The sequence below is a fragment of the Lissotriton vulgaris genome, chromosome 8 (assembly GCF_964263255.1).
Source record: "Lissotriton vulgaris chromosome 8, aLisVul1.2, whole genome shotgun sequence".
Taxonomy (NCBI): Eukaryota; Metazoa; Chordata; class Amphibia; order Caudata; family Salamandridae; genus Lissotriton; species Lissotriton vulgaris.
In genome coordinates, this window is record NC_141696.1 from 1,402,134,653 (window position 1) to 1,402,147,231 (window position 12,579).

The window sequence follows — 12,579 nt, forward strand, 5'->3', positions numbered from 1 at the left end:
ATTGGGTATTGGGTCACCTCTGTGAGCCCCTGTATAGTGTACCATAGGTACCCAGGGCATAGGTGCATCCAAGGCCTACCAGGGGCTGCAGCATGTATTATGCCACCCCTGGCTGGCCCTCCAAACTGACACAACAGGTCTGTTCACTCAGCCTGGGTAAGGTTGTGTAATCACCCCTTACTTAGATATAGTATACCTATATCTTCCTTATATATAGACACATAGGAACCTATAAGTCACTCCTATGGCAGGCCTTAACAATCCTGGAGGCAGAGTGCTTGGTTTTATGTGAGAGAGTGCCCTAGCATGAGCTGAGCCCCTTTGCAGCTTTTGGAACCATCTCTTTATAGCTGCTCTATGATATAGCCATACCATATACTCTTAAGTGCATTATAATCCTCATGGTTAATGCTAGCTTTGGTGTGGCTTTATCAAAACATGTTGTGTAAGGTGTCAAACACATTGGAATACTACCCCCCCCCCACCAGTTCTGGTGGCAGGGGTGGCATTCCACCCTTCTAGAGGGAGAAGACATGAAGTTACTGGTCTACCCAGTTAAAGTTAAACAGAGCCTCAGCATCACAAAATGGATGCTGCTGCCACAGACACGAGTCTGACCTCCTGCTGCTGGACGAAACTCAGGCAGGGGAGGCCTGGACAATAAGTTTCCTGTCCAGGGGGATGCCAGCACCTCCCCAGACAGGCTTTAGTGTATTGGGGCAGGGAGGGCTGCATTCAGAGATGCTTTTCCAGACATTGCCTGGGGCACACAAGGTGCTCCATGCATAGCCCGGTTCAAACCAGTTGCTGGGGCACTCCAGCCCCGCTCTGGCGCGAAACTTGACAAAGGTAAAGGGGTGTAACCACCCCCTTCTCAGGTCCACCCATAGGAGGGACCTAGCCAGATAGTCCAGCCCCTAACCTTAGTATAAGTATAGGAGCTATGTCCCTAGGACTTTAGATTACCCTGGACGAATCTTCACAAGACGGAAGATATCTCCCTTGTGGTCAAGGAGTGACCACCCTGTGCACACAGGCACCACCAGCAACTTTGCCGGTCTGCATTTTCAAGGCTCCCGCCGGATCCCGAAGAGTCTGCGACACAGGAACTGGACTTCCGACCCACATCCACAGCAAAGCTGAGACCCGTGGCGGACACAAGAGACGTGGGAGCGGACACCCTGGACATCCTTCAAGTTGCTATCTGCTCGACTCCCGAGGTACCCTCGCAGTTGTGCATTAGGGTAAGAGAAGTCCCAGACCCGAGCACCAATTGCACTGAAGCTCAGCCCTCCACACTCCACGAGTGCCGTATGGGGCCTGCTCTTGCATTTCAGCGTCTTCCCGGTTCCTTGCCCGTTGGCTAGTGAGCCCCCTGAAGACTTTTCTTTGAAACAAACTTGCTTTCCTGGTTGCTCCAGACTTGCTCCAGCTTCCCTCCAAAGGAGAAGCGCCACAGACCTTGCTGATCTGCAACAGAGCCAATCTCGACATCCTACGTGGGTTGCATTTGCAAAGGCTTGTTGGGTCCAATCCGGATACCGACACTGCAGTCAACTAGATCCTTCGTGGCACAGCTTTATTCAAGTGCCTGGTCATCCTCAATGCCTCCTGGACCTCGTGGCTGAAGAGACAAACTCACCTTCTTCACCTGAGATCATCGCAACATCGCCTGTTTTTTTTCCTGGTACCTTCCTGGTCACTGGCTAGTGACCCAGACTCTGTTCCCTCTGCTTTCAGGTTCTTCAGATCTTCGATCCACCCTTGGAACCACCCGGACACTTTTCCTCTGGTCGCCTGCAGCACTTCTTTGCAGATCTCCATAGAAAACATTGACCAAACCCGACACCAAAAGGCACCTATGCACCCGGCTTCCCAAGGTGAGGTAACACGAGTACTCCGGTGCTCCCATGGGTCTTGACTCTCGAAGTGTCCTAGTCTAAAGGGTTTTGTCGTAGTCCATCCGGAAGTGCCCTTAAACAGTAACTTTGTAACTTCTTTGTTTCCCATTATAAGTCAATGATAACTCGCGACTGTTTTTAGACACTGCACGCATCTCCCGTGGGCCTCCTACTTCCTAACCTTTGGTTGTTTAGTGTAGCCCCAGAGATTCCCTAGGCCCTAGGCCTACTTTCTATTTCAGACTTGGATCTTATACCACTATTTTAGTATATGGTTTGTGAGGCCCCTAGGGCATTACTGTATATTGTGCAACTTACCGTATGCTAATTAAGTATCTTGTATTGTGCTTTTACCTCTGACCTCATAAAGAGTGCAGAGGGGTTGTGTTTAGAATAAATACATATATAATTGATATATACCTTGTGAGGTGTCCTTTCATTTGGTATTCAAGGGATTATAATTGGTAAAACAGCTTGCTTCACATGCTCTCAGAAGTGTTTGCCTATTGACTGATGGTCCATGCTACCACTAGGATAGCTTTCTATAAGTTTGACTTTACAACCACCATCAATAAGGGTCGATTAGACTGGTGCAAGGTGCCCACTAGAACTAGTGGACATCATATGCCAGGCTAACTTTTCACAACTGGATCATCTGTTAGGGGTCTGAATACAGTTCCACCATTGACTCTTGTAAATGACTTATTGTCTTGCTTTCACAATAGGAAGCATCAATTACATCCATTTTTGTCTGTATCCCAAATTATTTGAGAATGTCTATAAGCCCTCAGCTTGCCAAACCAGTTCACTCATTCTTACTCTATATACGTGAAATGAAACCAAATAAATCCTGATGCGATTATTGTGCATTCCCCATATTCTGTTTTCTGGTTCGGAATGTATGCCTTGAATGTATTGGCACTATTGTTATGAGGCAGCTGCGAGGCGATTGGAACCCCAGTCATCTCTCCTATAACAAGAAACAGTTTGAGTTGCAAATTGAAACAAATGAAACAAAATAGGTGCTTGTATATTTTAGAAACAAGTTTAATTAGGCATCTTGGTGACTAAAATGCAGATGACAGTCTAAATCGCATTTGCCATGCCCGGCCAAGCTTTTTTTTTTTAATTGCATACAATCTGCATTCTAAGTACTAATACTTCATATTGTAAACATTAAGCATACAGAGTTAAGTTTCAAGGCCACAATTTTCCCTTTCTTGTGTCTTTGGTTGGCCGAGATCAACTCGTAGTGTATAAATGCATAAGTTATATATTTATATAAAAAAAGAAAAAATACCATTGCCTTGTATACTTCGGTCTGACAAACGCACAGCGTTTGCGAATCAAAAAAACAAAATAAAGTATAAAACTGGCGCCTGCTTGACAACAGCTCCTTTGGAATGATTGAACACTTTGGCACTATGGGGTGAGCTGCCCTTGACCTTGAACAGGTAAACACTGAACTCTCATTTTAATGGTGAGGTCCTGACTGTCTCCATTTTAAATATCAGACAATTCCAGTTTTACAAATATTTTCGAGATGCACTATCTGCTCTGTTTCATATATTTCTCTTTCTCAGTTTTTCCGAATGCCATTTGCATTCATTTTTATATTGAGAATTGTGTTGCATAATACTGATCACATTATTTTTTAGCGTCCAGCAGACTCGCCGTAATAGTCCCACAATCAGCAAATCCTGAACCTCTGCAAAATCCAAAGTTCATCGTCCACCATGTTGCCTTCTTCCTTTGTTCCACGAAAGCCCTGGCGGGGCCCTTCATCATCCTCTTATCCTTCAGCACCTTCCCGGCTCCAGTAATCTCTGTGGCTCGTGCTTCATGTAACATTATCAAGAAATGTGGGCAGTCTTCACAGCTTGAAATAGCTAACATCCCTCCACCAAATGGAATGCAAAGAGCACGAGACCAAAATAATGCCTTTTCATAATCCACGTCAGCTTCCATACGAAAGCAATATATCTGATATGTTCCTAAGTTTAAATACAGGTAGCTTCTTTTAAGATAGTCATATGTTTTGTGCTAGAAAGGTCACCATCATGTCACCCTAGGGTCTGTAAATTCTGTGATAAAGTCCCATGTTGCAGTGGTGGGATGCCTATAAGGACATACAAAAGCTTATCAACTGCATAAGGCCACATTAAACCCTTAGGTTTTCCTTTGGTTGCTTTGTGTGCATCCTTCATTCCATTGCTCCAGAGCGTCTCTTTTTTTTTATACTGCACGTTTAACGTCTGTGCATATTGGCTACACTGCTCTTCTACCCCCTACAAAGAGTCAATTTGACATCTCCTCATGGAGATAACATTACACATCCCTATAAGGCACTTTAAGGATACATCCATCAAAATTGGTCAGGGTCCATATTCCATAGAGAAGTGTCTTTTGATATTTAGTAGTAGGTGCCAAGGTGAGAGGGCATATGGCTAGCGGGCAGCCTGGTATTTGGGTAGATGCTTCCAGTTGGCGAATTCCAGTATGGATTGGGGGTTGCAAAGAAGCTGGAAGATGTCACAGGTAATGCTTGTGGATGAGATGCTACAAAGTTCATCTTCTGAGGGTGTGCATGGTAGGATCCCATGTAGGGTAGGTCTGAGGGGTATTTGTACATCGATGACTCTGGAGGATGAGGCTGCAGAGCCTGAGCAATTCCATGGAAATCAAATTTGTAAGCATACCGCTTCCCATGAACTTTAGTCATTATGTTTTTGTCATAATAGTAACGAAGGGCACGGCTGAGTTTGTCGTAGTTCATGTTGGGCTTGCTTTTCCGCTCTCCCCATCGTCGGGCCACTTCATCAGGATCTGTCATCTTGAACTCTCCGTTGGTGCCTTCCCAGGTGATGCAATTTGCATTCGCGCTGTCGGAGAGCAATTCTAACAGGAATTGCCAGAGCTGAATCTGCCCACTGCCTAAGGGATGAGACAGAAAACAGGATTAAGTACAGAGCCGTTTGTATACATTTTGAATATTCACCCAAGTAAAATGACAAATTGTAATGATTGTCAATTATTGCTGGATTTCATTTTGGGTTCAATTTCTGAGATGTGCTCCAAATGAGGATTAAGATGGCAGATAACAGAGAAAACAATTACATTTACTTTATCCCATTTATGTGACACCGAGAATGCATACAAATTATAAGAAAGACACTCCGAGCAAGAATTGTTTGCGATATAGGCGGGATCAATTGCAATTTTCAATTGAGTCAGGGACATATTACGAAGGAAAAACTGCAAAGAGAAGAAAATACTTTACGGAAACTAAATTCAAAACAGGGTTAGGTGTTGCGTACTAGTAATGTCTTTAAACAAAATTACAGTGACATATCAGTTATTCAACTTGTATATAATTAGTCAGTGGTAAAGGTTAAAAAAAAAAATTACGAAAGGCCAATGCAGTCCCAAAGTTGCACACTTGGATTGTCCTTTCTAGGGTCCAGCAATTATATATTTCTTGTTATTCTGAATGTAAATTTTAAAAATGCAGTAGCAAATCTGAAAAATTTGCTGAATAGGGATACTGCAAATCGAATTAGTTTGTCAAAACGAATTAGTAAATCTTGTAATTGATAGCTTGGTTAATTTGCATTGTCCAAGAAAAAGTATTTATCATGAATCGATTAGTATTAAATTGATTCTTTTTTTATCATTCTTTGAGGGTGAATTATTTTGGGTAGCATAACTGAAGACTGGCAATTTGCTGTTGTAAGAAAGTGAGTCATCAATTGCGAAGAATCTGAGTCGAGCTTTAGTGGCAACCAAGTATCTTTTAGGATAGTGAAGTAGAGCCGTCCAAGACCTATTCTGGGAAGGTGGTGTGACCTAATACCCCCAGTACGCTGCTACACAACAATAACACTCAATAAATCATTGTCCAGTCAGTGCTTTTTCTTATACAAAAAAAGAAAAGAAGTTTACTACTTACACACTGATGGATACTACACATTAATTTACAAATATCTACAAGTAGCCAGATGGAAATAGCTATGGTAACAGCCACACAACATGCTACACCCCTAGCAAGCCCTGAACCCTGTAACTGCAGGACCTCCCGCATTTCGTAGACACAATTTAAGGAGGTGTGTTCTCAAAAGGTAGGCCAGATGGCCTTGTCAAGGTGTCACCACACTGATAAAAGAGACAAATAGCTCACCCTAAACATATTCAACCATTGAAATTACTATGGACCATTACATTTAGGACCAAAAATTGGGATCCCTAAACTCTAGTGTTATTTAGCACATGCAGATTTCCTACCAACCCCTTACTTACCCAGGAATTGGGCTTAGCATTGGCAAATAGATCTATTGTGTGGGGAAGACTTTGATCCTCCTGCTGGTCAGCAGAATAACTAACTTGGTCCAGATGGGGGGAAAGGATATAGGCTTGGAATCTAATTATGAGTCAAGCCAGGAAAATATGAAAATCCTCCAAGTCCCATAAGTAGTACAGTTATCAAAAAAGTGAATTTGGATCTGCACTTGGGATACATTTTTACCCTGGGATTGACATATGACCTGTATCTCTAGGGCTATATATGGTGAAACTGTGCTGTAAACCGGTAAAGCACAAATACCTTTCAGCAATAATTACAGATATACACTAAAAATTTCCATTCACATTATAGACTACATCAGGTCAGCATGACACTTCCAATTTTTAAGGCCCTCCAACGAGGTTTACGAGGTGAGCCTGCTCAGCTGCTTGGGTGTGTATATTTTTTTAGCAGTTTCCCGCTTTGCCAGTGCAGGAAGCTGCAACCCCTTTCTTAAAACAATGCAGGCTTGCACTGCTTTATCCTTTTTTAAGTACCGGGTACCTGTGCCAACTTGGACACCCAGTGCTGCCTTTCATTAGGCCAGCACACATTAGGCCAGCACAGGGAACCATGTCCTGCCCTGCGGGCTCCCTGCCCAACTGACAGTGCTTCAGGAGCCAGCACAGGAGTCGCCAAGTTTTTGCATCTGCCCCCCTTAGATCCGGGCACAGAGGGGCGGGTTAGCACCATTACTGTTACTCGATCCAATGAGGTTAGTGTCCCTCAGGAGGAAATCTTAACGCCTTGAGCAATGGGGGATGAGCTACTGCTGCCCAAAAGAGGATCTGGGGAGGGTCCTCCATGCAACACACCCACTGCATTACAACTATTAGAAAAAAGGAGGCTTTGCTGACCCCACAGGCTTGTCCCTTCTCAGGGGTGCTTCTGGATTAGCAGTTAAGCACCATGATCTTCTTTTCTCACACAGTCCACTGGAAGACCAGGCTTCTCATTAGGTTTTCTTCAGCCCTGAAGTGTGTATTTACCTGAGGGATGTGCTGCTTTGCTATTGGTGACTAACTCTAGCCTCCAGGAGTATTTTCTTGAGGCCTGCTAGTCTTTTCATTGCACCTTTCACCTGACCTGCCCTCTACTTAGGCCCCTCAAGCTCTTTTTTGCTCTGGGTACTTCTACCATAGCCCCTGCACAGCCAACAAGAAAAACACCCTTTCTTCCACACCTCTCAGGCCCCATGGGTTTGATTGTCTTGCAGGGCAACTGTGTGTCAGCAGCAGCGTCAATAGTCAGTTCAGAGAAGTTCCAGATGAACCTTCAAGGGTCCCCTAGCAGGTCCATTCTCTCTACTATTGTTCAATGGGCATACGGGGCCAGAGCCACTGGCCCTGGAGAGATTCAATCTAGTCCTGGGTGCCAGTTGAGGTTTCAGTCTCCCAGGGTCAATCCTTGCAGAGGTTCCGGGATCTTTTTTTTCCTTCCAGCTGGGCATTCTTCTGCCATCCAGTTACTTACTACCTTGTGCAGGGTTTTTACATGAAGGAGGAAAGTTCTGAATGGTGAGCTCCTCTTCCCAATCCTAAAGTGCCACATCATCACTCCACCCTCTGCCCCAATCCTCCTGAACAACATTCTGGGACATTTAAAGATGATGAATTCAAGTTGTCTATGGAAAGAACTTCCCTGAGAACTTCAGCCCCATCCCCAACTGACACAGTAGCCTAATCCCTTCCCACCAAAACATCAGAGGGGAGCATCTCCTGTGTTTTTCTCCAGAGATCTGGCCTCCCTCCTTTGTATCTGTGGCTTGGGCTAGCCACATTGCGCAATATGAAGAATTAATTAGCACATGCAGATTTCATCCTCACCTTTTTCCAGGAACTGGACCACATACAGCTAATATCTCTATTGTGTGGGGAGACATTTGATCCACCTGCTGACCAGCAGAGTAAATAAATTGGTCCAATAGAGGGGACAAAGGCCCAGAATCTCATCATGGCTACGGGTAGTTAAGAAAGGTAACTATCCCACAACTCTTATATTCTGCAGTAGCCTCTTGATTATAGCCATATTTTTTTCTCATTGTGACTAGGGTTTAGAGCTACAATTTAGTCTATGTGGCACACTGAACACTCTGTCCAGTGCAGAAAGGCTGATGCCAGCACCGAGCATCACAAATACACTGGACAGACATGTGGCACAAGACCATGTTCCAGAAGTTAGTTCTGATAAACCACCCATTTTTTAAAACCAAACATATTTCTCTAGCATATTTATCATCTCCTTCGTGTTTTGTTGGTGTTTAATGCATTGAATAAAATGAAGTGATAACTGTAGCATGAGGCAGTGACACAGAAGATCAGGGAGAGTAAGGGATGCAGTCATAATGCTGGAGACAAAATGGAGTCAGTGGTGTTTATAGAAGACTGAAGGTGAGCCATGCTTGACAGGCTAGGCAGTGTGTATGTGCTGTACCAAACCAGAAATTGAGTTATAAACAATCTGGAAAGGACAAAGCACAAATTACTGACCAAATGCATACCTGCCAACCTGTAAATACATTTCTCATGTGGGGAGGGTGCAGAGCCTTGGAGGGGGCATGGCTTTGTGCCGAGAGCTATCTAACAAGCATTGTACCCCCCACCATCCCATCTACACCCAAAGAAAACATTGCCAATATCCTGGGGTGTTTTCAGACCTCTTAATGGACATCAGCTACTTGTGGCCGCAAACTACATGCAGTGGTTTCCAGCATACCTTGCCTGCCACTGAGTGATTTTAGCTCCCCACCAGGTGACTGTGCGAAGTGAGCCAAAATCGTGTGACACACAGTGGCACCATGTGAGTTGACAGGTCTGCAAAAGTGCTCACATATGCTTCAGCATCAATTTGCTTTCCAAACCCAATAATAATTTACATTAAAAAAATATCTGATTGTGCTATTCATTTGAAGAAAAATCAGTTTTAGAAGCCAGTAAAACATACAAAATGAGAATAAATGGCAGCTGCACGAACTGCTATAGTGCCACATCTCTGGAGTGTTTTTACAACTAGAAAACCAAGCGCGCATAATGTTTTTGATTTTTAAGTTCATGACACTGGCCCAGTACTGTACCACAATATTTTGGGTGAAATATGGACTTACACATATATTTTGTGGCCAAAATATTCACTCTTGTAATATAACCACAGCGGCGTTAAAAAATAGTAGATCTCTACCTACCCTTAGACCATATTAAGGTCCAGCTTAATCTGTGTAGGGTGATGTGTCAGGGATCAATGTTGTGACATACAACAGGTAGAACCTGGAAATATATGTCTAACTAACTCCTCAGGTCTAAAGGTCAGAAAGTTATAGGTCTCTTTCCTGACTAATGACTCCAATAGTTGATGTTCCTGCTATAAAACCAACTTCCATTTGAACAGTGAAGGAAAACACTTTCCACTAGACTATGTAGCAGCTAGAGATAATATTTAACAGGGCCTACTTCTCTTCACTCGCTTCTGGTCAGTTAGCACATTACCTTCAAGTCTTTGTGCCTGGTGATTAATGCAGTTTTCTCCTCGAGATGTGCTGTTTTGAAGTGGTATCAGCCTTTCAGTTTGCTAAAGTCTGCCTTTCAATATTTATTGGTAGTACCGCATTTTCATCACTTTTTGCTCAGGGGTTTGAGTCTTCTCATCACCAGCAGCAGCAAGATGGAATAAACTTCCAGTTCACCTCAAGAGGGGGAGCAATCTTCTGAAGTTCAGGAAAGCCTTTTAAATCTGGCGCTTCACACAATAATAATTTCGTTGACTATGTTCATTTGACTTTTCGCTGTTAACACCAAGTCTAGCAAATTTTGAGTGAGGTTTTCGCCCATCCCAGGATGATAGTTTGCTCTTTATATGTTACATATAACATAACATTTTGTGTTGCAACCGGCCACCAAATCAGTAATGCTGACTCAGCTATGTCAGGGCTAGTCTAATAATCCAGCAAGTTGCATGTTAATGAGCCAGCCATAGATTCAGTGCTTAATTTGAGCCTGTGGTTTCTGGTGCTCGGCACCAGCACTTAATTGTCAATACCGGTCAATACCGGCGCTTATAGCACAAACGCAACCCAAAGGTATTGTAGTGCTTTTCATCCGCACCAGTTAAGGACACAGTCAATTTTTGTAGGCACGGGGAGATTGAGTGATTCGCCCAAAATCACAGGATGTTGGCCCTACGCTGAAACTCGAACCTGGTTCCTCAGCTCCAAAGTCACCAGCTCTGGCAGTTATGCCACATCCTCTCCCCATTTATAGGGTTTAATGGTTAGTAGTTTGTTCTGTTATAGGCGGTGCACATAGCAGCAATAGGCTGTTGCAAGCTCCCTCCAGACTAGAACACCAGTACTTATTTTTTCACAAATTAACCACTGCTTAGATCTAAGGTTGCTTGCTGGCAATGAGGATAAACTGCCTAATTAAATTTTTGGCAGTCAGCCCATCTCTATGCTAGTCTCAATGGAGTAAATCAATCAGTTGCCCTGACGGAGATGCTGCCCACAAAGTTTAGAAATGCATGCCAAGCAGGAGATCATTTCAAAAGCATTGTCAGGAACCGCCATCATTGTGTCTGTCAATGCTTTTTGCAGTTTGGTGCAAGGCTCCGTCAACACGATGGAACCTTGCACCAAACTGTTTTCTTTTTTTTTGCAAAAAGAAAATCCTGATGCTGGATTTTCTTTATAAAAATAAAATAGATAATCATCCCCTCACCTTGGGAGTTATCTCCCAAAGTGAGAGGGGGGCATGTAGTGTGTTTTACTTTCCCTTAGGTTTTGCCTGGATGTGACTGACAGTAAAAACAGCTTTTAGTCATCCCATTCTAATTGGGCAGAGAGGCAATTAGCCAATTCTGAGATGGCCCTTACTCTATCAGGCTGTCGGAGAAGTCTGGCCACAGCAGTGACAGAGTTGTCACACATATACATTGGGTGGGCGGACCACTATATTGAAGGGGAGGGAACACCATCACCATTGCGATGAACTTCCCTCTCGCCCAACACATACATTAAGCCCACAGTCTCACTTGGTATGATTTGCTTTCATAGAGGTGCTTCACATATGTAACAATATGTGGGACAGTTAAAGTCTTTGCTTGTGGATTTTCTGAGCTAGATATGAATATGAGGAACATATTGATCTGTCTTTATTGCTTGATTCTGATGGTTCAGTATACAGATTGAAGATGAATGGGAAGAGGGTAAAGCCTTGGGCAAATATGCAGGATTAATGTTTAATGGCAAAGTTAGTCGTGGGATGTGTCCATCAAGATTAACTGTACCCCTTCAGAGAGGAAGAAAAGAACCACCAGAGTAAGTTTTAATACATTGAGATGACTTTGATGGGTACCTACTGTTCCACAATGCAGATGGAAATTAGGGGCACATATTGGCCTTATAAGAAAGAAGGTGAGTGTTATCTGTGTCTTGACTAGCAGTATCAGTTGTTATCAAGATGTCCTTGTAGATGTAAGGCTTTTAGAGGTTTCATTATTTGTCCAATGAAGGACAGATTGGTGATTGCTAGTCATACTTGTCCATTGGATGTTGTTGTAATTGTGCTTTTTTCAATATGCTGTGTTTTCAAAAAGGTAGTTGTCCATGGCTTGCAACGCCTGGCTCTGCTTCTATACTGGACTTGACGTTTTTAGTTGTATGGAGCATGGCTTTGCTATTGAGAGCAAATTGCATTGAGATGACCTAAGATATTCAGTTTTGTGAAGCCATCATTAGGGCTTGTTCTATGCTCCATTTGAGCTGAAGACTCAATTCAATTACCTTAATACCCCTTTAACAACGTTTTTTCTGTGAAATTCAAATGACTTGCTGTGGTATTACATTTCCCTTGCCTGTAGTCCGAGCAAGATATTGCTGTGCATTTATGCCTTTGCCTGTTAAAACTGGCACAAGCATGGCCTATACCAACAATATCCATTAATGTGGCCATAGGCATGAACCAATCCTTAAGTAATGTCTTGTGGCTATTACCCAAACCAAAGACCAAACAAAGATGACACATACTATAATTGGAGTAGCTTGCACAGCCAAGTACTGGGAAAACTGTTTAAATGAAAGTATCAATTTGCTAAAAAAAAAGTATCTGTGTATTCTCGATTTCTAAAATAATGAAATACAATAACAGACACATAAAAACATATTAAAAGACAGATTACATGGTATTACTTTAATGCAAAAGTTACCTAGTAACTGTAATGTCAAAACAATGAGCAAACATTGTCATTGATCATTTTTAAAAAGTCTTCTCACCTGGATTTGCAAGGCGACTGCTGGTCGGCCCAAGGATCTGATACGGATCTGCTCAAATACAAAATATAATATGTAAG

The 12,579-nt window shown here is 43.1% G+C and overlaps 1 protein-coding gene across 5 annotated transcripts in view; it reads right to left on the reverse strand.

Annotated features, from left to right (window-relative positions):
* Positions 1 to 2,930: 2,930 nt before the first annotated feature.
* The window catches only part of ERG (ETS transcription factor ERG), a 454,845-nt gene continuing 445,196 nt past the window's right edge, over positions 2,931 to 12,579 (reverse strand). For 4 of the 5 annotated variants that reach the window (XM_086935417.1, XM_086935419.1, XM_086935416.1 and 1 more), the window contains 2 exons: positions 12,503 to 12,550; positions 2,939 to 4,835 (listed from right to left, as the gene is read on the reverse strand). In XM_086935417.1, coding sequence (XP_086791543.1) covers positions 4,315 to 4,835; positions 12,503 to 12,550 — 569 coding nt within the window. In that variant the 3' untranslated portion in view covers positions 2,939 to 4,314. Of the gene's footprint in view, positions 4,836 to 12,502; positions 12,551 to 12,579 lie in introns of all 5 variants that reach the window. The other variant, XM_086935415.1, reaches the window with a different exon arrangement.